At 37.7% G+C, this 24,547-nt stretch overlaps 2 protein-coding genes across 4 annotated transcripts in view; both read left to right on the forward strand.

The window, feature by feature from the left end:
- The first annotated feature begins 286 nt into the window (after positions 1 to 286).
- LOC106916588 (phospholipid scramblase 1) lies at positions 287 to 7,004 on the forward strand. Of its 2 annotated transcripts, XM_014984972.2 has the most exons (7): positions 287 to 377; positions 1,003 to 1,092; positions 1,649 to 1,691; positions 1,772 to 1,992; positions 2,893 to 3,054; positions 3,463 to 3,624; positions 5,135 to 7,004. In XM_014984972.2, the coding sequence occupies exons 2-7, from the start codon at positions 1,024 to 1,026 to the stop codon at positions 5,162 to 5,164; spliced, it is 687 nt and encodes a 228-aa protein (XP_014840458.1). In that variant the 5' UTR covers positions 287 to 377; positions 1,003 to 1,023; the 3' UTR covers positions 5,165 to 7,004. The 2 variants fall into 2 exon arrangements, with proteins under 2 accessions (XP_014840458.1, XP_014840456.1); XM_014984970.2 differs by lacking the exon at positions 287 to 377 and having other exon boundaries at positions 388 to 1,092.
- Positions 7,005 to 16,875: 9,871 nt separating this feature from the next.
- plod2 (procollagen-lysine, 2-oxoglutarate 5-dioxygenase 2) overlaps positions 16,876 to 24,547 on the forward strand; it is a 36,801-nt gene continuing 29,129 nt past the window's right edge. For both annotated transcript variants that reach the window (XM_014984975.2, XM_014984976.2), the window contains exon 1: positions 16,876 to 17,406. In XM_014984975.2, coding sequence (XP_014840461.1) covers positions 17,304 to 17,406 — 103 coding nt within the window. In that variant the 5' untranslated portion in view covers positions 16,876 to 17,303. The remainder of the gene's footprint in view (positions 17,407 to 24,547) is intronic.

The following is a 24,547-nucleotide window of genomic DNA, read 5'->3' on the forward strand; positions in this document are numbered from 1 at the left end:
GTTGTATTAGGAATTATAGATTTAAACTTTGACTCCAAGAGTGGCCAAATGATAAATATCTATTTTCTATTGTTGACTCAAACTTTATCTCTGAGTCGATAATAAGGAAGAAAAACAGATGAAACACTTGATAAATGTGAGTTATTATTATTTAAGGATTTCCTGCATTAAAACTCCCAGCTTCGTGTGCTCTATTTATTTCAGCTCTAGTCGCTTCTGTTTGCTTCTGTTCGCTTAGATCTACTGTGCTATATTCCCATTGGCGCAGGAGAGTAGGAAGCGCTGTGACGTCGCCCAATCAGATTAGAGGTTTATTCCACAGCTTTGCTTCCATTCTGAGTGACCCGTTATTATTGGAAGTAGCACGTCAAAGATCGGTGAGTATTTATTTTTCTCGCGTTTTATTTCTCGGTTTTAATGTGGAGTTCCAAGCTGTGGGCGACACGCGTGGAAAAAGCAGCCTTACGGAAAGCTTTGCACGAGCGTTTCAATGAAGAGGTGGGCAGATGAGACGTCGGTGTGCGCTCGATTCTCTCTAACTGACGAGACGTGAGGAGTAAACATGCATAACACGACCCGTCGCCGCGATCTCCATTGACGCAACCTCCATGGACACGGCTGGTGTGCCTATTGTTGGAGTTCACGTTTAAGTCTGTTGTTCGCGTGTAAGCGAGAGCAAGTAAGAGGATTTCCCACGCTGCCGAGTTATATATGGAAGCCTTTCACTTCCAGATATAACCAGAAATGTCTGTGTCGCCCACCATCACGTAGACCCCTGTAGCACTGAGATTCCCCGGGCGATGACTTGAGGGAAAACACACTTCCTCATTTTTTATTTTTTTTTTATATTTAAATATATTAACTTTTTTTTTTTAAATGAAGCAAAGGCACTGTCTGAATTTCCTCAACTGCGATGGTTCAGCATTTGTTTATGACTGTGACCTAAATTATCACAAGATGGCGCCAGTTTGCTGTTTTAAACAGTTTCCTACACATCAACAGGTCTCCCAGCATTCTGGAAACATGAACATGTACGCTGTGCCCAGCCCAGGAATACCAGGGTGTCCACCAGGATTAGAGTACCTGACAACTGTAAGACCATGTTGCCCTACATTAAAGTTAAAGTGCACCTTGATATGCATTGAAAAAGTTAAAAGTATGTTCACAGTGCCTTGTGAAAGTATTCACCTCTTGGCATTTTTGTTTGTTTTGGTTACATTACAACTTGTATTTAAATGTCTTTATTTAATCTAGTGTCTTGATAATACATCTGCACAAAATATTCTAAGTCGGTGAAGTGAAATAAAAAAAAAGCTCTACGTCATAATAATAACTTAAAATATGCATGTCCTGACCCTTTTTGCTATGGAGCCTCTAAAAAGTTTCTGGTGCAGCCAATGACCTTCAGCAGTTGCATGCTTGGTGAAATAAAATACACTTGTGTGTCACATGATCTGTCACCATGCACCTTTTGTAACTCTTCATGAATTGTCTCCTTCGCTTCCTAAGTGAAGGAGACATTATGTGACATTATGTGAATCCTGTCACATAATGTCTAACCCCCCTCCACCTCAACAAACTCCCTTCTTTGTTTCTATTTTTATTTGGTTGCATTAAAAAAAAAAAATGCTTATATGTGGTTTTCCAGGTGGATCAGCTCCTCATCAAACAGAAGGTTGAGGTTGTTGAAGGTACAGTATATAGTATGAGTATTTTTTTTTTTTTTTTTTGCTGCAACAACAGCTGATGTCGTATGCTTCAACTCACACAGCCCTAGTCGGTTTTGAAAGCAATAACAAGTATGAGGTGCGGAACGTCATGGGTCAGAATGTGTTCTACGCCGTCGAGGAGAACGACTGTCTGAGCCGGCAGTGCTGCGGCCCCCTGCGGCCCTTTAACATCCATGTCCTCGACAACTTTGGCCAGGAGATCATCAGCGTCACCAGGCCGCTGAAGTGCATGTCTTGCTTCTTCCCGTGCTGTTTACAAGAAGTGAGTTCAATCGCCTGGTCACGAATTGCATCGTAGAAATCAAGTGGGAGCATTCAGAAGTTCTTTACACTGCCTTTCAGAAGTATTCAGCCCCATATTTTACACTTGGCATGTTACTTTCATTGTTACATTAATTTTATTAGGACTTTATGTGGCAGACCCATAGAAAGTAGCAGGCTAATGTGGAGTAGAAGAAAAAATTATTCATGCAAATAAAATGATGAAAGGTTCATGAGACACCTTACTTCTATGTCCCTAAATAAAATGCCACTCAAACCTACCAAGGTTTGTTTGTCCGGTTCAACGCACAAGTTGAGCATGGAGAGCTTTAAAACAGGGAAAGAGGCCAGTGGTAGCTGCAGAGAGCCACAGCTCAGATCCAAAAATCTGTTGATAGGACAAATCATCATTTTTCACCTGTACAAATTTGGCCTTTTTGTTTTTGACAAGTGACAAAAAGTACAGTTCTGAAAGTAAAGCCAGCAAAATCTTCTCAAAAGAAGATTAAACATGTGGAAGTAGGTGCTTAGGTCAGATGAGGCCAAAAACAAACATTCTGACCTTGCAAAACTCTATGTGTGGCAAAATATCTATAGCCATGCAACATCCTAATCTCACCATTCCATGGTAAGGCAGTGGTGGCAGCATCGTGGTGTGGGGATGTTGTTCTTCAGCAGAAAGTGGCTGTAAAAGACTTGAGACTCAGGAGTAAGTTTATCTTCAAGCAGGACAATAACCTAGAGAACTCTTAAATAAAATTCCAGTCAAATAGGTTTACTTTTGTGGCTCCATGTCAAAACATATTCATGGCACAATATTTGTTCTTTGTATTTTGCATGTATTTTGAAAGCTTGGTCGTTTAGGGTGTAAAAAACAGTCACGTTTTTCTTCCTCTTCCAGCTGGAGGTGCAGGCCCCACCCGGTAACACGGTTGGCTACGTGATACAGCAGTGGCATCCGTTGTCTCCTAAATTTATTGTAGCAAATGAACACAATGAACCGGTACTGAAGATCCATGGGCCCTTCTGTGGCTGGAGCTGCCTTCCCGATGTTGACTTCGAGGTGGGGCTCTTTATTTAAATGACTTGAATCGGTCCTAACAGTCTAACAGCTTTTCCCTTTAACAACTGTCAGGGAGTTTCCAGTGACGAACAGGACACACTGACATTTTGGTCACAATCTGGCCTTTGTTCCGTGGTTCGCATAGTTTTATTAGACTGAGCCGTGAGAGGGTTCGGGGTCAGTGATGTAGACGTTTTACAAGACCCTGTGGATGGGAAAACGAAACATGTTTTACGGCCATGATTTCTCTCTCGGGTCTTTGAAGAATTTACAGAAATAAAGAAATTCCTTTGGTCATAAGTAATAATATACATGAAAATAAACTGCTCACTGATCCGTATCCTAATTCAACACACTTATTTTCTATATCCTGGATGCTTTTTTTTTTTTTTTTTTTTCCCCCCACAGATTTTGACAATGGACGAAGTCAGCAAGATCGGAAAAATCAGCAAGCAGTGGACAGGACTGCTACGGGAGGCATTCACAGACGCCGACAACTTCGGCATTCAGTTTCCCATGGATCTGGACGTGAGGATGAAAGCTGTAATGATCGGCGCATGTTTTCTCATTGTAAGTGCAGCATAAAAAAAAAAACATTTCTCTTATACATATACTTATAGCAGTAAATCAGCCTGAAATGTGATGATGACCTGTAATGTCAGGATCTTGTAAAGGATGCAGTTTGGGGATTCTCACGTTGTAATTTGAAAGCAAGCGTCTGTATAAGTGCGGCTGCCGCAGACGCCACGGCCTCACTTGACCCTGCTCTCATCGGGAAAGTTTCTTGTTGCTGGTAGTCGGGATCTTCATGGAGCTTCTAATTAGATTACCACTGAGGCTACATTTAGTATTATTTATGACCTAAAACGAAACCCAGTCCAAGACTGTTTGAGCTACAGTTTGGATGAGATGTTTACATGGACCTACAAAGGCCAGGAATGCCATTTTAATTTGGGGGTTTCGATGATTTATTTGATTATTTTTCTTACACAGGGTTGAATTTAGAGATTTTTTTTTCCTTCCCCACACAGGGTCAATTGTTTACATACGCCCAATTAAGTATTTAAGTAAATATCCTGAGGCAAGTTGACCACAGGCATTCTGTAGTCTTCAGCAAGCTGCTAGCATGATTCTGGCTTTAAAAAAAAATGTGATCTTGTGATTTTGGTTGTCCAAAGGTGTAGCGAGGCAGAATCGGAGGAGAACTTTGGCTAGTTTTCTAACATGGACTTGACTGCTGAGGGTAGTTTGCAGATTTCCAGTAGGGCTTGGCTTTCCAGAAAGCTCACTATTGTCCTATTTTATCCACTCTAAAGCCAGATTTGGTGTGTGCTTCAATTCATATAGAGGGTGTTGGAGATGAAGTCCTTCTTTCCTCATAATTCCTTCTATGCTGTGCCAGCACTAATTGCAGCAAAAAGAACCCAACAGCATAATGCCACCAACATTCTGACTGTTGAAACAATGTCTTTTGGTTGGAAAATCTCACCTTCACTCTTCCAAACATACATCTTGTCCCAAAAATTAAATTATTGTCTCATCTATCCATAAAAATAAGGCATTGGTCTTTCCCTTTTGGCACCTGCAAAGTTCAGATGAGCTTGAAGGTGTTGACTTTGGATTGAGGGCTTCATTCTAGGCCTTTAGCCTTTCAATACATGGTCTCGTTAAAGTCTCGTTTAATGTTTTTAGTTTTACATAAAATCAGGATCTAGAGTTAAACTTTGGACACAGTCTGGTATCACTATCCCCAAACTCGCATCAAAATTGGCTTTTGAATAATAGATAAAGCTGGTTACTATTAATCTTTGAGTGACGTCCCCAAACCCTTCACTGCAACTGTGTTTTGTGGACCAGACTTAAAAGTTGACTCAGTACCTGGATCAAAATAATAATAACGAGCTGCACGTACAATAAAATAAAGGTAAAATGTGATTTATTGTCTAGCTGTCGATTTCCATTCAGTAAATGTATTCCAAGCCCTTTCATGATGCATTTCCACCCAATAAGTGTCACATGAATACCAGTTTTAGTTTTGGCTTCATCATTAACACTTTCTTCTTGTTCTCGTTCACAACAGGATTTCATGTTTTTTGAGACTACCAACTGAGACTAGGAGCCAAGCAGGATTTCTACATCGCAATCCTAGTGGAACAAGGCCACGAAGCCATGATGATCAGTCCCAAAATGCAGATCGATCAAACAACCTTCAATAAATAGAGTACTAAAATGAGCCCAAAAGTTCTAACATTGCATGAACAATGAAATGTAGAAGGTTTGTTTTTTTTGCTTCAGCTGCTCAGGTTCGTTTGTCTTGTTCCTGTGGCTGTGTGGGTTCTGTTACTATTTCATTTTTTTTATTTTTATTGTTTTTGAATAGCAGTGATTGTATGGATGTTGCTGTGTTTATTTATAGGGTGTATTTACATGATGGTTACTGATTACATATTGAGCCCAAGAGTTTTAATAACTGCTATGAAAGATTTTTTTTTTTTTTTTACAGTAAGAAGACACTGGTGTAAGATTTAGAAAAGGAAAAACAGCCATGTTCTGTTATACACTTTGAAAAAAAGTATGCTAATAGAATTTTGTCCATTCAGATATTTAACACACACATTGCCAATTTTGTAGGTATGTTAGGTGGTGTGATAAACAATTCATGTAATGTAGAAGTTTGGAATTGTGAAAAGCAAAACAAGCTTTGAGTGTGTGTTAAGTGATGCATATACTGTAACGTTTTAAGGTTGTGCAGCATCTATAATTTTATTTACACAGTGGATATTTTATTTTTTATTTTTTTAGGGAGGAACTGTAGCTTCTTATGACATGTCAGCAGTGACCAGGAGAGGGAGCTAGATAATTGCTTAGTATCGGTTCATTTTTCCAAATGAACAATTTCAAAACTCACTAATAGAAGTTGGTTATGTATTTATTATTATTTTTTCAATACTAGTCTGTATTTTCGGACAAACTCAGGTTGAAATGCATGCTGCTGCACTGTAATTCTGATCACTGCTGATTTTGGAAATTACACACTTGCATTTAATTCTACATATATCAAGATGATTTATTTATTTATTTATTTTTGTTTCCATCCTGTGGAGCATGCATGGCATGGTCTGTGTATCCATGTTCTTGCAGTTCCATCGTGATAGTTTTGCAGTTTAAATATTAGAAATCATACAAAACCAATAGGTTCTATTAAAGCCACTGGCAGCTACTTGCTCTTTGATCATGTCGAAATGTAACAAGAAAGACATGGATTATGTTCTTAATAATGCCAGTATTTTTATAGTGCTGTTAAGACATTTTATAATTTTTTTTTTGTTTTGTTTAGTTTAGGCATTTTTTTACAACCCCAATCAATTTGCAAACTTTGAAAAAAAAGACCCATCTTAAGCCATTTTATGTCATATTTAAGTCCTGAAATTCTATAGACTTTTATTTTTGTAAAGAATACTGCCAGTTAGAGAAATTGATTATACCTGTGCAAACCTAAGATGTCCTCTGTCAACAGTGTTTTACTCTGCCTTCAGTGAGCCGACACTTACTTGTAGAATTACTATAAGTGGATTTAATTCACCAGATCTATTTCCATTATCAATTTGGAGACTTTATGACTAGTTCTTGAGTTGGTTGTCTTTTTCTAATTTAATGGCATGCAGATTGCCAAGGTAAACCTGGTAAAATGTCATTTCCGCTGACCCGATCATTTTACAGCGCAGTACAAGTTTGGGATGCATTTTGTTGGTGCGTAACCTTCGGTTTGGGACAGAATGTGATGCAGTGTAACTTTTAAACAGATGAAGCCTGTATTCTACTTTTGCACTAATACTGTGAATTAATAAAATGTTTAGTCCTTGCAATGTATTAAAACTGAGCTTGGCTTAAATTGTGCAAATAGTCTGTAAAACCACCTCAATAAAATTTGCAAAATTGTTCAATTGCAACTTGTTCAATTTTACAGTTTTTACTTAATTGAAGACTTTCTGGAAGCTGTCTATGCCACTGTATTCCCAGTCTCAAAAATATTCAAACACCCTCTCTGATAAATGGTCTGGTGGCCCTCAGTACGCATCTCCCTTAATTTCCTATTTTGAGCTGTAACACAAGGAAGAATGGGAAAATAACATCTGTCTCTGTTTATTTCTTTCTGAAAGGGTCTAGCCACACATCTAACCACAACCAGAAACTCCCCTCACCCCCAGATAGAAAACCTCTCCGATTCACTGCTGGAAAACATTCATTTCTTGATTAAACTGAACACTGTACTACAAAATGAGATGTTGAGTAATAGTCAACATTTGGTGTGAATTAGATTCAGCGACCACATCTATGTATACAGATGTCAATAACACAGTGATTTGCTGCTCGAGAGATCTCAATCTGTGGGAAATAAATGAGCTGGTGCTCAAGTGAGGAGATGTCAAGTGGAACCCCCCGTTTTGACCAAAACTTTAACATGTGTTCTTATGGACACATGTCAAAGCTTGGCTTCTCATAAACAGTAAAGTCTCTGTGTGCTCTCTATATGGGAGTCAGGCAATTTAAACAAACAGCAGTTGAGACATTTTTGATTCGTTCTGTTTGACTGAGTAGGATTTGCCAGATGGACCAGCCAGAGGCCATTTGTTGTACCCTGTTCACACCCCTGATGGATTCCCATCATATTGGGTGTTGACCATTTAGTTTTTAACCAAGCAGTCCCTGTTCATTAAACATATCTGGATTGGCTTATTTTTAAGAATATAGACATTAAATATAATTTAAAATTCTCTGATTTTTTTTTTTTTTTTTTTTTTTAATCAGGAGATTTTTTTATGCAAACTGTGGTTCATAAACATATAAAGATCTGAGCCAGTGGAGCCATTTCATCCTATGACAAGTCATTAAAAAAATAATAGTTTCATAATTCCTGCAACTTAGCATGCACTGGGAGCTCTGTGGAATGCATTGTGCTCTGTAATGGGGTGACTGTACTGGTGTTCTCAAAGGCACTCACTGGAATTTGAGCTATTTGTGTTTCAAACATACTGGGACAAACACATGGCTGAATCCACATCTGTACAAGCACAGCCTAAGAAAACAACACACCCAGTAGGTTAAAGACACAATCTGTAATTGTCACACAATTATTTACTTTACTCTAGAATAAGAAAGACAAATCAAGAACAAAAGAGGAGCTAAAGTTAAGCTCCTTAACTCACCCATGGCCACAGTCAAACATGGTCATGACAGCATTATGATGTGGGATGATGGCTGCAAAGCTACAGACTAGTAATTAGCGAGCCAGTTTACAAGCCATCTGGATTTTTGACAGGTTTTTTTTTTTTTTTAAAAGTTATATTTCAGTAAAACTTGGTTCATAAATTAAAGTGGCCTCAAGGACACATGATGTATACAGTCCAGATTAGTTTCAGAGGTGGAGCTAAAAATTCAAAAAAAGCACTAACAAAAAAAAAAAGAAAAAAAAAATAGGTGGAAACATCTAAGAGTAAAACAGTTGATAGTTACTTCCCTGCCTATCCAAACATTCAAACCAAAAGTGGAAAAAACAGAATTAATCGCAACTCCTAACTCAACCAACGCCACAATCCAATAAAATATAGATTCAAAAGCATTTCTTCAAGTGTGGCAGGATGCCTGTTGATGGAAGCAGAGGATGGGACTTAGGTCCTGCCTCTGGGTTTTTATGTCCTAGGCAGCCAGTCAACCCTGAAGAGAGCGCTCCATAATCACTATGGAGAGCTCAATCATAAAACACACACACACAAGGCATAAAACACCAAAAACAAATCAACTTAAAAATCTCTAAAAACACACTAGTGCTTCAAGTTTAAGTCCCAGCTGAAGAAAATCAGGGAAGAAAAACTGTCAAAGAAAAAAACCCCACAATGAATAATGTAGAATTATCTTCAAACTTATGAAAATTAACATTCAGAAGAAAATTTAATAGCGTGCAGAAAGTTCTGATGAAAGTAACTCTTGTCTCTCAAGATTAAACGGAAAGAAGGCAAACAGTCTTGCAGGAATTTACGATTACACACACTAACTCAAATGTAGCAGCACTTATCGCAACCAAATCTTGACAGGGTGATTAGTCCTCATTCCAAGTGATTGTGCAAGTTTTCTTGTGGTTCTGGTGTTTTTTTTTTTTTTTGTTTTTTTTTTCTTGTCAGAGCCTGAGTCTCAGAAGTCCTACGCAAATGGAATATCTGGGAGACGATGATCACAACTGATCAGCTAATCAGTGGTGAAATTTGGAAAATGTTTGGCCACGTCATTTTACAAAGTGTGTTTAAAAAAAAAGAGAGAGATTATAACCTAAAATTTTTCTTACCACATTATTTGAACTCAGTGACATGGAAATAAATTAATGCAAGCAAATTTCGCCTGTTTACAATCCCTCTCTTGCTGTCTAAAGCCGTCTCCCACATCGAAATTATGAACATAATCTTTCCATTCAGTAAAGCGATAAACATAGATCACACAATCTGATACATAATAAAAATTTAAAGTTAGCACTGAATATAAAGGAATTCTATATACTTTTAAATGCTCTTCTATCACAAATAATAAAAGAAAAAAACATTCATATATGAAGGAAGCTTAGACCACATCTACACAGACAACTTTTGAAACTTTTGAAAGCTTAAGTTCCTGGATGCATTTTGACCAATTCTTTACTCGTGGCAAACTCTAAAAGAATGTGAAAGATCTGATCTGCTGTGTTTCTGTGCTCTATACTGCTGTGTTCTTCTTTTGTAGCTTTGTTATTGTGCTCTAGCCAAAAGTATTTTTTTAAACACGTTTCTCTTTATATAAAAGAACACATTGTCATCTTGTTCTGTTTGTGTAAAGTCATTGTTTAATTAACCTTCTCTATCGTTTGAGGGCTGTGGCAGCCTGGCAGGTCCCGTGATTCCTGGGCAACTACTATTACCCTTAATTTGCAATAAACAGCCCTGTGATCCTTTTAAGTTTGATCACTTCTTATAACCCTAATTCAACAATAAGTGTTATAAGCTTATAACCATAATTCAATTTACTTTTAAGCTTTAAAACTGGTAGATTGCCTACATAGCACATGATGCTGAGTTTTTAGTTTTTATTAAACAGGAGTTTTTCTTTACTACAGTAACACAAGTAACCATGTTATGACTATGCCTGGTCGAGGTGTGGTAAGAACATTTCAGATCCTATTTTTAGTTACATGGACAAAAGTGACTTGCTGAAAGACTAAACAAAAATGCCAGCCCATCCTTTTTTTTCTGTTTATCCAAAATTGTGATGCTGGTACACCAGGTCCGGGAAAGGAACCAGATATGTCTGTCCTCAGCAACACTCACCAGTTCCCCGTAGTGTTGCCAGACCCAAAGAGAGTCCCTCCATCGAGTTCTGAGTCTACTTAATCTCCTCCAAGTGGGACATGCCTCGAAAACCTGCAGAACAGCAGCATCTCTACTTCAAACTTCTCTATGGTGATGGAGTTCCTCACAGTATCTATAAAGCTTAAGCTTAAGTGACTCAAAAGTAGAAGTTTATTTCTGCAACTTGTGTCCAAATCCTTATTCTTTCACCCATGATCATCTAATGGATCTGGTTGACAGCAGGACCTTTGGCAAACCAGGGACCAGAAAGTGTTCCAGATATAAAGAGGTTACACTTCTCAATCTCCTTGGAAGCATATTACAGTGTTTGAAAAAAAAGGGTTTGACCATTAGTTGAGATTCAGATTTAGGAGATTTGTCGCTTTTGTCCACCGTCACAGAGTTACTGAGGTGTAAGAAATATGGTTTTATTGGCCTCATTTTCTTTGTGGATCTATATGCTTTATGGCTTGTCCAGTTCTTGAACAACTAAAGCAATTAACTTTCTCTCTTGCTCTCGATGAAGGCGGACGCTTTTTTCCCCTGCTCCCTCCCTGCCCATGCCTGCCCTGCTTGCTCTGTTTTTGTCTTGTCTTTTTCTATATTTGTGGAGCCTTTCTTTGCACATCATCCAAATCTACAAATTATGGATCTGGTCAACCAATCTTTCAATGCAATTGATCAAATTTTAGACAAGAAGTCTGGGCAAAGGACAGCCCTCTTGTCCTGCAGGGACACACCCGACGGGATTCACCCTGGATTTATTCATGATAACAGGATTTCTGCTGTTTGGAGCTTGTGGATTCCTGGATTATCAACTAATTTGTGATGGACTTGGCCAAACTGGCGAACACTCTGACTGTTGGTGTGGACAGAGACGAGGACTCTAAAACTCACTAATGGGATGGAATCGATCTTGGAGAAGTTGCTAGTTTCAGTTCAGTGGAACGACCAAACTAATTTGGATGATTGGGAACTGAGATGTATTGGAGAGATTTTAGGGAAGATTGAAATGTATAATCTTCCCGACCAAAGACATTCTGTTTCTGAATTGGCTTTTCCCATGTGGCCTTGGAAGGGCTGCGTATTTCCAATCTCCTTGAACACAACGCTCTTCCCATCTCACCCCCTCCTGTATCCATGGAGTTGTGAAGCTGAACGCTCCCAAGGACATCATGCCTTGATAACACCTCTATCGGACATGGCCCTTTGACATTACCGCCTGCACTCATGTCTTTGTTTTGCCCATTGTTTTTGTCTTAATGTTGCCACCTGCCCTACTGTGTCCATTCATCTTTTTTTGTTTTAGAAATGGTGGAGTACTTCCTATTTAACCCAGAAAAGGATTATTTTTAGTTTATTAGTAATATCAGAAATTGTGGAGTACGCACTATTTAGATCAATATTATACAGCCCAGAAATGGAATTAGAATTAGAATAACTACGAACTTGGAATCCAGAAATACTTTACAGGAACAGTCACTGCTTAGTTTATATTACTTTTAACCCAGAAAAGGACTTAGAACAAACTTAGAATTGTGGAGTACTCACTTTAACCCAGAAAAGGAATTAGATCAGTCACTCTTTAGCTTATTTTATCAGAAACTGTAGAGTACTCACTATTTAGAAATGGAAATAGATACTTAGCAACCCTGAATAGGAGCACTTAGTGTACATACTTTAAAACAATAGATTAGTTTTCTTTCCTCTTTTTTTTTCTTTCCTTTGCGTTATTTTGTTTGTATTTCCTTTTAAAGCACTTTGAATAGCCTTGTTGCTGAAAATGTGCTATATAAATACAATTACCTTACCTTACCTTACCTTACCTTACCTTACCTTAAAGCAAGAGCTCTTACCACAAAACTGAGCTTGTTCCCATTGAACTCTCCATGGGATGGCTCTTGTTCTATGTCCTGTAATAGGTGTTTATGAACAACCAAAGTGTAGTCATGGAGACGAGGGTACGTTTGGAAAACTCAGGGTTCTATCCTTGCTTGTCTGTTTCTTCTGTTTCTGTATTCAGGCCATCATGGTCTGTGTGTGCTGAGTATGAAGCAGCTGAGAGGAGTGCTAGCTCCTTTAAATCTGTGACCTTAGTTCTCCATCAGAAAAAGGTGGGACTACCGAGTACCTGACTTGCGGAGGGAACAACAGTCTTAGTATCAAAACAAAAATGAGAAAGTAAAAGTAAATAACAAGAAAGGGTTTTTAACAATCTGTTTGTGCTAGTGACCGTGAATGGCAGTAGTTAGACAGGAAATGGGCAGAGAGTGGAAGACATGCAGCACAGAAACTATGGATGCCTGTGTCAAAGATCAATAGCCTCTTTACCTCTGAATGGTGTGCCACCCCATAATAGGTAGGTTTAACAAAAATCTACATAACATAGTTCTCTAACAATGTGAGGGACATAGTAACCAAATAAAAATACCTTTTGTTTTCCCTGTAAACAATGTTCAAGCTACCCTACGCCCAAACTTTCCCCCATGACTAGCTGGATATATAAATATATGACATGTCATATAGACTGTTTAAGACAAGTTTTCACTGTCTTCAATGATTGGAATCAAAGCATTGGTTTTGTTTTCTCCAAACTTAACTTAAAAAAGCTAATAAGTAATGTGTGGCTATCCTCCATGGCAATGAGAGTGCACTGTAAGGAAAGGTTTGTAGGAAGGTTTATTTTTTATTTTCACAAGCTTTGTGGTTTTAACATGTGGTTGCCAAATAAGGATATTCTAATGAAACTGCCCAAAGAACTCATTATGTGTAATTCCGAGAACACCGTCCAAGTACCTCAATCTGCCAAATGTCAAATTAATTGAGATATAGCATGTGCAAATATCTTCAACAGTTGCTCACATAAAAAAAAAAATCATAGATAAGGTTTGAAGTGAAATAATCAAAACATAGCCTCTTACAGACAAGTTTTGCACAAGTACTAAAATGTAAAAGATTCACTGGGTAAAGTTCTTGAGTCTTTAATTAAACAAACCAATAGCAAATCCCCTAAAGTCTACCCCTTCACCACACCCCAGGTCAATAGATGATTTGCATTCCCATAAGTGTGACCACAAGAGTCTGAACTAAACAGGGCATGACGCAGAGATACATTTTTTTTTTAGGAGGATGAGCTAACTAAAGTAAATGACCGATATGCTTTCCACCCATCTGGATCGGTAATTAAACTTTCTGTGAGGTGATCAAAGAGTTTGAGATAAAAATACAACCTATTCTTTAACAATCACAGAGCAATTGTGGGTTCCTGAGAAAAGGTTTAGGGGGCTGACTTTCTAGGTTATGTGACTCACCAGCATGATTGCAAAACCATACAGTTTTACCACTAAAAGAAGTTGAAAGTGGTGTAGAAAGTAGATTCAAATCCAAGGTCTTTCTCAACTACTTCTCAAAGAAATTGGCTGTGTTGTGTAGCCTGTGAACAACTTTCTGAATAAACTAACAGTTTTGTAGCTATTGAAGAAAACAAAATAAGTTAAAAAATGTTAACATGGCCACGATCGCTTGAAGACGGTTTTTGCTTTTTATTCATCACCCTCTTTTCAGGCTGCCTTCTCAGTGTAGTCTAATTACACAGTGGTTGCAAACCCACTGTCTCCACAACAGCACCAAAACAGAGGATACATCACTGCTGTCAAGAAACGGCATCACTAATGCTTGTCATCAGGGAAGTCTGCAGGCTCGTGAGTTGAGAAAATAATAAATAAAGCGCAATAAAAAAAAAAGCTACCACTGTCCATTGTGACATGAAAAAAATTCCATGTGTTTTTTTTTTTTTTTTTGGCTAAAATGTTTTTAGCTTGAGGGTCGTTACAGCATCCACTGGTAACCAGGCAGAGTTGAGATAATTATTTGCAGCTTTGCCTTGTTGTCCACACAGGCTCCAAGCGTTTTACTCTGTCCTCCTCCAACTAACCACAGCCACCTCTTTACTGAGGTATTTTACAATTTTTGAGCAATTAAATGTTATTTTCTCACCCACAGCTTCTGTACCCCACATTTAAAATTGTCGCCAGTCTCACTGCCTCTACCTACCGACAATTTACTTGCAAGTACCGACTCAGAAAGGTAGAATTGCACAAACACATTGTCTTGTAAAATGCTTTAAGACAACCTCTACAGTATAAACCAATTGTAATTTATAGGGATTTTAAGTGGTAGACCAACACAAAGTACCACATAATCACATGGTAAAAAATGTTGTATTACTTTATTACTTTAAATAAATATCTAAACTAATGTGCTGTGTAGTCAATTTGTATTTTGAGTTGGAGGTTGGTGAGTTGGTGGAAAATTTCTGAACATGTGGAATATCACCATTAGGGTATTTTCTTTTTTCTTGTCCAAGTTTTGAAAAAAAAAAAAAAAAATAAAAAGGTTATTAAAAAAATGCATCCCCACAGCATGATGCTACCACCTCAATATTTTAAGGTGGTTATTGTGTATTCTGGATTATTTCCATTTACCTCACAATAAATTAAATCATAGTCTCATTTTTGCAGGCTTTTGGGTGCCTTGATTTTATTAAAGGATATTAAAGTAAAGGAGTCTGAATGCAAATGCAGACTATAAAAACTATGAAAACTAGATATCTTTGTTTAATCCCTCTCCAAAATGGTTTAATTTGTATTGGTCAGTCTCATAAAACTCAACAAAACACAATGAAATTTGTCGTCTAAATATTTCAAAAAATGTGAAAAAAAAAAAAAAATATGGAGCATGGATACTTTTTCAATACACTGTGGGTATCTGACTCAGAATAATCTTCTCAGAACATGACATTGATGGAACGATAATCTGCTCAAAGGATATTAACTCATGTAATGCTTTCCTCAAACTAATAAATATAATGAATTTCTAAATCGTTGGCAGGTGTGAAACGAAATAAGCCAATGAAATGAAGCAACGCCATATATATCATTCTGCAAAAATGCGTCACCGTTTCCACCCCCACTCCCCCATATCCTATTATTTTCATGTTTCAGACAGTCCCTCACAAGCCCAAACAAACAAATGAATGTATTTATGTCATGTATTTGTCTTGAGCTGTTGAAGATCACATTTGAATACAAATGTAGAACTGACACCTTTAAGCAACAACCAAGACGAGGAGTAATCTGTTGTTGTTACTTTTTGTTTGAGTTTCACAGTGGGGAGACTGACCTTTGTCTGATGTGTTACAATACGGGAGACAGACAGCAAGCGTCAAAGTGGTAATTTTCCCATGACATACCAATTTCCATAGACATGCCTGCTCCATACTCACTCTAGTGTGAGTTGCATGCTAAGAAGAATGGCTGACGTCCAATTCAAGCTTCTTATGTTGGTTTTCTGGCACAACTCTGCATTTCCGAGGTTTATCAGGGCCTCACTGGAAGCATGTAATTTACTTCATATAAAAGCTTGAATTTCTACTCACTCTGCATTCGGATGGATAAACCCATGATGTCATTACATATGCTGGAAGTCATCAGCACTGCCACTCACTGCCAAAAAAACAATGTTAGCGCGTAAGAGGCAACTCTATTCTAAAGCCCTCTATATATTGTGACTTCAATGGAAAACAAAATCCCCTTCATAAAAAAAAATCTCTCCTTGTAAACTTGGATTCTTACAATTCATTCTCCCTGCTTATGTTATTATGGAAATAATCTACTGCCAGTCATCACAATGTCCTGTCAAGTGTTTGCAAGGAGGAGAAACCAGTCGGGTGAGGTTTGTCTTTTCTTATTAACAAGGAATGGAGAGAAACAAATTAGATGTAGCATTTGGTTTAAGGTTCAGCTGGGACACATATTAAGTCTGACAGTAAATGGAAGCCACATTCAGTGCCTGTGTTTTTGCTTCATTCACCCATTTCCCAAAATAAGGCGGGACAATTGGTTTATACCATAGAGGTTGATGTATATACCAGAAAAGGTACCAACTACTAAATAAACATCTGTCAAGACTGGTTGATGGAATCTTGACAAACTCAGTTCTCCAACTACAAACACCACTGTTGTGACATGGGTTTTACTCCTGTAAAAAAAGGAGTGGATACAATTAGACAACCATGACTTTCTTACCTCTTCGTAATCCTGCATTATGTCGTGCTGGTCCATGGCACCTCCTACGTAGCCCCAAAACAAACCGAAAGAATAAAATAATTTAAATGTGTGGAAGTAAGCAAATGTTCAACAGGTTTTTATCACAGAGCACGCTATTTGCAGGAGATATATTTTCTATGAAACGTCTAAAATGTTTTTTTGAGTCAATACAAAAAAAAAAAAAATCTGCTATTGGGAATATACTTTTTTCTTGCTCTATTGAAAGCTAGGTTTTAAAATGGGGGTGCCACAATTGTTAAGTTTTCCTGTGCTGTGGGTGTGATTTCCATGAGTTTCTCTTAATGAGCTTGAGTGTACAGCTAAAAATGGTCAGCTTGACGCTCAGAGGGGAGGAAACCATAGTGGAGACACAGCCAGTGGGTGTGGGGCACAAACACAGCTGTGTTTAGTCGCACTTTCACGCAGGACGTCCCTGTGTCCATGAGAAGGACCGTTATCCTCCCTTTCTCCTCCCTCCTCTTACCCTCTGCTATGGAAACGCAAGTGGCTGCTGCGGCAATTAGTGAACCCCGCCTGCTGGGCTCTAATTTCTCTGAATTGTGCTCCTTATATACAACCCCCCTCCGCAGCTGAAGAAACTTGTCTCCAGTGGCTGCAGGTCTGCTCGTCCAAGAAAACGCCCTATTATACTTGTTCAATTATTCTAACCTCGCGAGAGCTTAGAGTTAGACCCCTCCGGGGCTGGTTTTGACGGGCAGGGAATTAGGAGCTCAGTCGGTCACACTGACCGGTAACAAGCCCGGCGACAGCCATGGATCCCTTCAGGTTCTGTTTGATGTTATCATTCTACATGAAGTTTGGAAGTTCTGTCTTCTCAAGTAATGCGCCTCAAGCTCCTGCGCCTATTCCTAATGGTAAGACATCATCTTTTTTTTTTTTTTTTTTTTTGCGCCTATTCTAATTTTAAAGTAAGCTAATGTGTGAATACCGCTCACTATGTGAAGGGAACTAATGGGCTTATGCCTAAGATTTATACCACGAAAATGATGTCACTGCAGCCTATATGAACGTGCAGGGTGCATTCACGTGTGGGAATGTCATCGTGTTTGGAGCAAACATATGTGTACAGCGTGAAATTGATTGTGCGGTTTCTCGCAGTCTTGTCTTGTTTTATGTTATTTGGCGCAGCTTTTATGTTACATACGAGAGGCAGTAAAAGTTTTAGTGCCAGAAGCGCTAATTGGTGAGGAGAGTCTTTGAAGTTTTTCTGTAAATACCGCAGCGAGGGTAGATAGACATGATATAGGCTACCAAACCGTAGAAAGTAAAAAAAAAAAAACAAAAAAAAAAAAAAAAAACGTTTATAACTCCTTTAAATTGTAATTGAGAAACAGAGATGTGCTTGTAAGTTTGTTTATGGGCTACTGAGAAAATCATTTCCTCCCTGAACGTATAGGCTGTTGAACCACTATGTCTAACTTTTATTGACCTAGATATCCCTTCCATGTTGGCAAATTGCTTCTGGCGGATTGTACCAAATTACCCTCAAATCCAGACAGACATTCACACAGAGGTCTTGTAAAATATGTGGATGTTTAAATGTTTGTTTAGTCTGGAAGTTTGAAGATAAATTGCTATATAGGCCTGTAAAAAAAAAAAATCACTGGAAGAAACGCACCACTAGAAACAAAAACAATAACTTTTATCATACTTTTAGTCTGTTTTAGAAGGATGTTTGCTTTTTATTGAGCAATCTAAGTTTAAATGTAAAACAATGTACCAAAATCTGTGTTTCCACTTCTGGTCTCAGATTGTGTAGAACCCTGACCAGAATTTGATAAGGTGCCTGGATCAACCTCAAGCCACCACTGATATTTCTTTTAAGTTGTTTGAGTCTGAGTGCTGCGTTGTGCTATGTTTATAATCTCTAAATAAATGTTTTACTACTGAGCTTACAACTAAATTAGGGTCTAGTTTGTATTATTTTTTAGATGAGTTTGTGTGAATATATATCAGGAGTAGTTCCTTATCTTAGATACACATAGATAAGAAACCGTCTATGTGAACTAGGACAATATTGAGTAAATAAAAGAAGTGCTGGAAGCCTTTGAAGTCTAACGTGTTGTCAGATGGTTGCACCATTTCTGCAGTTTTTAGCTGTTTAAAATGACTGAAACCTAAAGTGATCATATTCTTTGCATTCAAAGCAGCATTAATGGAGATTAAATATTTACACTTTCTTAGAAGACAGCAGTTATTAAAATGAAAATTACATTGGCTTAGCCTGCTGGTTGTATCAGTGCACAAGGGTAATTTCTGTGAAAAGTCAAGCACTAGTACCCCATCCCCTTAGCTGGTCTGCTTGTTGCTGCTCATTTCTCTTATGCCTTGGACTGGCACTGTGCAGTACAGTGGGCTGAGGAAATGACCTTTATGAACTCACTTTCAGGACACCCAGGAGGCTGTGGTTTAAATCCCCAGGGCACTTTCAACACATGTTTGGTTTACATTTAGAATTTTTTTTTTAAAGTTTATGATAGAGAACAAATTTCTTGGTTTACGGGACTCTATAGGATCCTAACTGTAATATAAACACTTCACTGTAGCTTCCACACACTGACAAAAACCAATCTTGAACTGATTAAGATTTACCATTTTTAGGAAATGTTTTGTGAGTGGAACCTAATGTGAAACTAATCATATTGGACAAGCTTCCTGCAGCAATAGTTGAGTCAGAAATGAAAAAAAAAAAGGAATAGGCTTATTTCACAGGAAAGATGTGAGTTTTCATTGTGAGAATCTAAACCTCACTGCATTCTCACAGCTTTCCCCATCTCTTTCCTGAGAGCACCATTCCGCGGCCAGAGCTCAGATACAGACAGTGATTCAACAGTGAAAGGGAGCAGTGGAAGAAGCAGGAATGCAGAGCTCTCCATTTCTCACCAGCTTGCACCTGGCCAGTCACTGGGAACAGTGGACATTGCTGTTGGTGTGGTCAGTTTTGGAAAGTTACAAAAATTGGGCCATGCAGACAGCCGCTGTCCAGCCACCTGAAAGGACCCTTTCACTTATGTTTGACTGTTTGAACAGCAATTCTAACAAAGTAGTGAAAGTTAGAAACTCTGCAAAGTTTTGTGCCTTGCTCTGATACTAGAATACTTTGTATTTTAGAATCAGAGCAAATGTTTTCGTATTTTTTAGGGTATTTAGAGAGATGCATCTTAAATTTGATAATTTGGCCGTGCTTTCTGAGTCCTTGATTTGTTCTGCCCTAATGTTAAGTTACCTATTCATTTGGTTTTTGCATATCAACAGAATATTCCCATTTCTTAACACCCTTCCTCATTATGCATACAAAATACTCATGAACTGATTATTTCTTATAGAATGTGTGTAATCTGGATGTTTTTGAAGGAATAATATCCTAGCTCATGAGTGTAAAAATTTAAATTATGATCTGTTTTAATTTTTTGTGCAAAAAGAAAAAAGTAATCAAAAAGTCACTTTCTCCATTCCATATTGGAATGGAGAAATTGGTAGATTTACTGTACATAAAAATAGCTCTACAGAGTGGAACGTAATAAAACATGAGCACGTCACTGCCACTGTCACATGACCAAACACATACCACATGACAACCCTCCACCAGAAACCAGTGGCAGTAAGATGGAAATAAACATTGGTTGTTAATATCAACCCGGTTTTATGTATTGGACCAATACGGATATTTTAAAATATGACTAATATCGACATTAGTGCCAGTATATTCTACATCCCATCAGAAAAGTATTCAAGAAAACAAAATAGAAGTCAAAGTTTAAAAACTTATAAAATACTTGAAGAAAAAAAACAATAAAATGCACTTAAAAAATACACAACTTGTTCAAGTGCTATGCAACAATCACAGTTAATACAAACAAAAATATAATTAAAAACAAAAAAAGAGGTAGATGTCGAGCTAGCCCAGGAGACCCAAATGGTAACATTTATTTTGAAACACTTAAGGAATACTTAGGTGAGGCTTGGTAAACGCCATCATTCATTATCTGGTAAAGTGCCTCTCTCCTACACCGTAAAAGCGTCTCTAGATTATACCTTACCCAGACATCTCTGACGTGACAGCAAGGAGAACTTTATAGAAAAGCAAAGGAAACTCCACCTAAGGTTGTCCATGCCATTCTGTGAAACACCACTCTCTATTGCCTATAATGCCAGTCTAACAAACTAACAAACCCTGCTGGCAGGCATGGTCTATAATCATCCCGTAAGACATTGTCACTGTATCACCACAAGGTTGGGTCCATGCCTTCTTTCAGCCAAACATGTGTTGAGCTGTTTGTTTTTAACTTAGAGTGTCTGAGGTAAAGCACTGTAAAAACTACTGAGTTACACATAACATCTTCAAATGTACTTCAAAGACAGACTTTTATGGATTTTTTGTTGTTGCTGTTTTCTTGAGGAAAGATCTGTATTTTTTTCTGAAGAAGTCTTTAGGTTATTGCTGGGCATTGACTGTTTTTTCACTCATGTACATTTCATTCAATCCAATCAATGCCAATAAAATGGTAAATATTCAATATAATAGAATATAATGCCAGTTATGCCATCTTGTTTTTTTGCAATGCAGTTCGGTTAGCCTGACAAACTGAAACGTTTTAGCTAGTCTCAGTCTCAGTATCAAGCTTAAATTAGGGCTATGTTATTGTGAGACATGCCAATTCTTGTTGGCTTTGCAAAAATTTACTTTAGACTGCTGATACCTTAAATAAATATTCATTATTATTAGGATTTATGCTCTTTGAAGTTTTTATTAGTAATAGTTCAGTTGCCTGTAGTCGAAAGACATCATGCCATAGTGAGTTTCTAGAAAAGTGAAGAAATCCTGAGAGTAATCGAAGGCCTATGTGAAACAGTAATTGCGTCCTAAACCTAACCACTGGTTGTTTCAGCCTTGGTGGCAACATCTGCCATCAACCATAACGCATAGCTTACAAAAGTGGCAGTGCCAATAGTTTTTGCAGAATTGTTGCATCTTAGTCAAGAATTAATCGCCTGTTGAGGGTCAGCCTGCGGCTTGGCAACAAAACCTTCATTTTGTTAAGCTATTTAGAGGTGTGCATTTTGGAGTGCAATGTATTTTTCACCTGCTGTATAACACAAAAGCCTTTGAGGAAGGAATCATGAAACAGCTGCAACCATATTTGACTACATGTGTAATGCTCATTTTCTTAAATGCTATATTAATTTTAAGTTAGATGTAGTCTCATTGACTGCACCTTCCAAAAAGTTATTTTCTTAGAGGTTTTGGTGTCCGTCACGATCATTGTGGGCATAGTAAGACAGACAGGCATTTGTGTTATTTTTGGTTATCAGTCTTTTTTTTCAGTATTTTATCATTGATGCTATTTTTGCTGTTCTATTTCCTATTTTCAAATAATTACTGCTATATTTAACTGAGCCAAGAGAAGTCAATAAATCTTTAGATTGAATTTAGTTTGGGGTTCTTTTATGACCTCCTGGATGACTTGTAGGTACACTGCTATGTCATTTTCATTGGCCACTTTTTGAAAGGTTTGTCCTTGTTCCATGTTTTCTCCATTTGTAGATAAGAATAGCTCACAGTGTGGCCTACCAGAGTTGCCAATCTTTAAAATATTTAGTTTTACCCTCAGACTGACAGACATCAGTGGCTTTGATTCTGATCTGTTCTCAAGGTTTTCCTTTTTCTTTTTAGATTGGGTTATGGTGTGCTACTTTTCAATATCTCTATTGCTGTCAGGGAGTTGTTTAAAGGGATTTTTTTTTAATTCTACAGCTTAGGCAGTAATCAGGTCTGTGTGTGTCATTTGAAATAGAACAAAAACCAAAAATTGAACCAAACCAAAACTGCAGCTAAATTTCTTAAAGCTGCAGTATGTAGCATTTATTTACATATGTGTTAAAACTATCACTGTGACACATAAGCGACAGATAAGGTCTTTGTGCTGCTCACACCCTTCTTGCTTCTCTCTGCTACCCTACAGCTGGTTCATCACAACAGAGCCTGTCATGAATGCCTAGGATAGTCAGCATGGCCACCATAATGGTTGCTTATTTCAAAAATAAAATGAAATTGGAGTATATCAGGTGCAGTTTCAGGCCCTCGCCCACTGAAATTAACACTCCCACATACTTTATTTATGACTTGTTAACAGTTACTAAATTGTGTCGTTTGGTAAATCTGCCTCATAATGTGCAATGCTAATTTATCAGTGAGGATTATCTCAGTAATAGGAAACTTAATGGTCTAAAGAAAATGGCCATCATAACTGCTGGCATGCCACCTGAAGCAAACATCAAAGCTGCTTTTGTAGGTTTCCGAGTTATTCTTGATGCAATATTTTCTCTGACGTGACAAAAATTGTTTTTGGCTAAATATTTTAGAGAGGCATGCCACATCCTAAGGCTAAAGTGCCTGTGGTTTCACACATGTAATTGAAAATATTTTTTTTTTTTCTGTGGGTTCAGAGTGTGCCTAAAATGTCATGAAAATTTTGTGCATTAGGGCACCATTAAAAGAACATTATAAATAGGATGTCTTTATGTTTTTCCCTTTTTTTCTTATTTGACTAAACAATGTGCTAAACTCACTTCCAAATACCTTAATCTGACTTCTTTGAGTTTTATATTAGTCTTGCAAAGTTCTCTTAATATTCCACATAAATATGCTTATTCTCTTTTTCCTCTTTTAGCTAAAAACATAAATAATTACTGATGAATTATCTATCTCAAGAGATGGCACAATCTTGTGATTGTGAAATCAGAAAATTTCCCATTTTCTGATTTGTGTTTTGAAGAAATACAAACACAGAGAGGGCACTGATGATCTGACTTACATTGATCACAGGAATGGTATCAAAGTTCCTAAAATTTCTTGTATTTCTCCTGAACTGAGAGTTTTAGTGACTCTTGGAGTAAAAACCTTCTTTTATTTGAATGCCCAAAATAGAGCAGCAGTTTGCACTCAGAAGCCTCAACAAATAAATTCTGTTACTCTTTTGGGATGCTCTCCCTCGATGGTTTCCCCTTTGAAAAGTAACGTATACCTAAGCTATTCTCTAGCGAGTAAATCAGGACTTCTCCTCACAGAAGTGTGAAAGTTTAGCCAAACATCGCAACCAAACGTGGGCCACAAAAATTGTGCAAAGGAAAAACTGCTTAGAGAGTCTATGCCTTTCTTGGTGAAGAAATTCAGTAGCTCCGTTTGCTGTACATTCCTCTCCTCCTGGGCTGTTCAAACAGCACTGTGAGGAGAGAATGATGTTTATTCTGACTGGACACTCATCCTCTAAAATACCAGCTTCACAAAAAGCTCCCTTGTTTGCTGATTACATCTGGATCTCAACTGTGCTTTAACATTTGTCAGTCTGACAAAAAAGAAAAAAAAAACACTTCAAAGGACTGAACAATTTGCAGAAGATGAGATTCCAGTTGAAAAATGTAACATAATTTGATTTGCTAAACTTTCTTTGTCTGTGTCTAAGCAAAAACAATGAAACATTACAGTATGTCTCTACATACAGTTATTCAAAAACTTGAGTAGGAGTCAAAAACTGTTGTGGAAAACACTGTCATGAAAAGAGGAGTTAGAGTCCCCAAGAGAACAATTTGAGACATCTGGCATTTTTGGGTGTTTGTGATTCAAAAGAACATTATTTCATTCCTAGTTTATTACATATTGATACTTAATCTGGAGTGTACACAGTTGTGAGGGTAGTGTCTTAAGGTAAGTCATGTCTTTCTTATTCACTAACCGCTGAAGAAATACTAGAAATACTTACATTATTATAGTTTTGGGAGGAGGAGTACAAGGAGTACATTAAGATAACTTGGCGGAGAAAGGGTGTTTGATGGCATAAGGCAGGAACAAAGATGGCATTCCGTTTAACAGCAAGAAATTGAAATTAGGAATAAAAATATGTCTACATGAGGATGCTATATGGTTAAAAACGTTTGGTTGACTTGATCTGAGCTTGATTTTTAATTTTAAGCTAAATTTGGCCAAGACATAAAAGA

This window comes from Poecilia mexicana, unplaced genomic scaffold (assembly GCF_051168715.1).
Source record: "Poecilia mexicana isolate PSO_F unplaced genomic scaffold, ASM5116871v1 scaffold_20, whole genome shotgun sequence".
In the NCBI taxonomy this organism is placed as follows: Eukaryota; Metazoa; Chordata; class Actinopteri; order Cyprinodontiformes; family Poeciliidae; genus Poecilia; species Poecilia mexicana.